Genomic DNA, 1,379 nt, shown 5'->3' on the forward strand with positions numbered 1-1,379 from the left:
GGCTCTGGGGGGCTTTGGGGGGGTCCAGAGGGTCACGGGGGGGTCTTTGAGGTCATTGGGGGGTTTCTGGGGGTCCCTGGGGTAATTGAGGCTCTGGGGGGCTTTGGGGGGGTCCAGAGGGTCACGGGGGGGTCTTTGAGGTCATTGGGGGGTTTCTGGGGGTCCCTGGGGTAATTGAGGAGGGGTCTCTGGATGTCTCTGTGTTAATTTGAGGAGGGGTCTCTGGGGGTCCCAGTTGTAATTTGAGGAGGGGTCTCTGTGTTAATTTGAGGAGGGGTCTCTGGGGGTCCCTGGGGTCTCTGTGTTAATTTGAGGAGGGGTCTCTCTCTGCCCCCAGACGGCTCCTTCGGGCCGCGGCTGCTGGAGCTCTGCAACCGGGGCCTGTTCGAGTGCCTGGCGCTGAACCTGCACTGCCTGCGGGGGGAGCGGGGGGCCCTGGGGGCCCTGATCAGCGACAGGATCGTGAGTGAGACCCCCAGAGACCCCAGACCCATTTATACTGGGGGTTACAGAGCCCCTGATCCATGGGGAGGGGGCTGCAGTGTCACTGTCCCTGTGCCTGGCGCTGAACCTGCACTGCCTGCGGGGGGAGCGGGGGGCCCTGGGGGCCCTGATCAGCGACCGGATCGTGAGTGAGACCCCAGACCCATTTAATCTGGGGTTACAGAGACCCCAGACCCAATTACAGTGGGGTTACAGAGCCCCTGAACCGCGGGCAGGGGGCTGCAGGGGCTGGCAGTGTCACTGTCGGTGCCCACGGGGGGCCCTGGGGGCCCTGACACTGGGGGGTCTCAGGGGGGTTCCTGGGGGGTCTCAGGGGGTTCCTGGGGGGTCTCAGGGGGTCTCTCACCCCCCCGTGTCCCCCCCCAGCGCCGTCTCTCGGCCGACGTGCCCCCCTCCCTGGTGGGCTGGCTGACGGCCGTGGTGGGGCTGCGGCTCCAGGCCGTGCTGGAGCAGATGCCGGTGACCCCCGAGCAGGTTCTGCCCTACGTGAGACACCTGGGGGAGCCCCCCGAGGCCCCGCCCCGCCAGGTGAGCGACGCCCCGCCCCCCGAGTCTCGGCCGACGTGCCCCCCTCCCTGGTGGGGTGGCTGACGGCCGTGGTGGGGCTGGGGGGGTCCCTGTGGGTCTGGGGGTTTTGGGGGTCCCTGTGCCCCATCCCGGGGGTCTCAGGGGGTCTCAGGGGTCTCTGTCCCCCCCCAGCGCCGTCTCTCGGCCGACGTGCCCCCCTCCCTGGTGGGCTGGCTGACGGCCGTGGTGGGGCTGCGGCTCCAGGCCGTGCTGGAGCAGATGCCGGTGACCCCCGAGCAGGTTCTGCCCTACGTGAGACACCTGGGGGAGCCCCCCGAGGCCCCGCCCCGCCAGGTGAGCGAGGCCCC

The 1,379-nt window shown here is 69.4% G+C and overlaps 1 protein-coding gene across 1 annotated transcript in view; it reads left to right on the forward strand.

Moving 5' to 3' along the window:
- Nucleotides 1–1,365, forward strand: part of BAG6 (BAG cochaperone 6) — a gene marked incomplete at both ends in the record, with an annotated part of 3,185 nt that extends 1,820 nt beyond the window's left edge. Inside the window, 3 exons of the mRNA XM_039704715.1 lie at nt 272–462; nt 871–1,041; nt 1,204–1,365. Of these exons, the coding sequence (XP_039560649.1) occupies nt 272–462; nt 871–1,041; nt 1,204–1,365 (524 nt within the window). The remainder of the gene's footprint in view (nt 1–271; nt 463–870; nt 1,042–1,203) is intronic.
- Between the last annotated feature and the right edge of the window lie 14 nt (nt 1,366–1,379).

Source organism: Passer montanus, unplaced genomic scaffold, assembly GCF_014805655.1.
Source record: "Passer montanus isolate IOZ18808 unplaced genomic scaffold, ASM1480565v1 scaffold1792, whole genome shotgun sequence".
Lineage (NCBI taxonomy): Eukaryota > Metazoa > Chordata > Aves > Passeriformes > Passeridae > Passer > Passer montanus.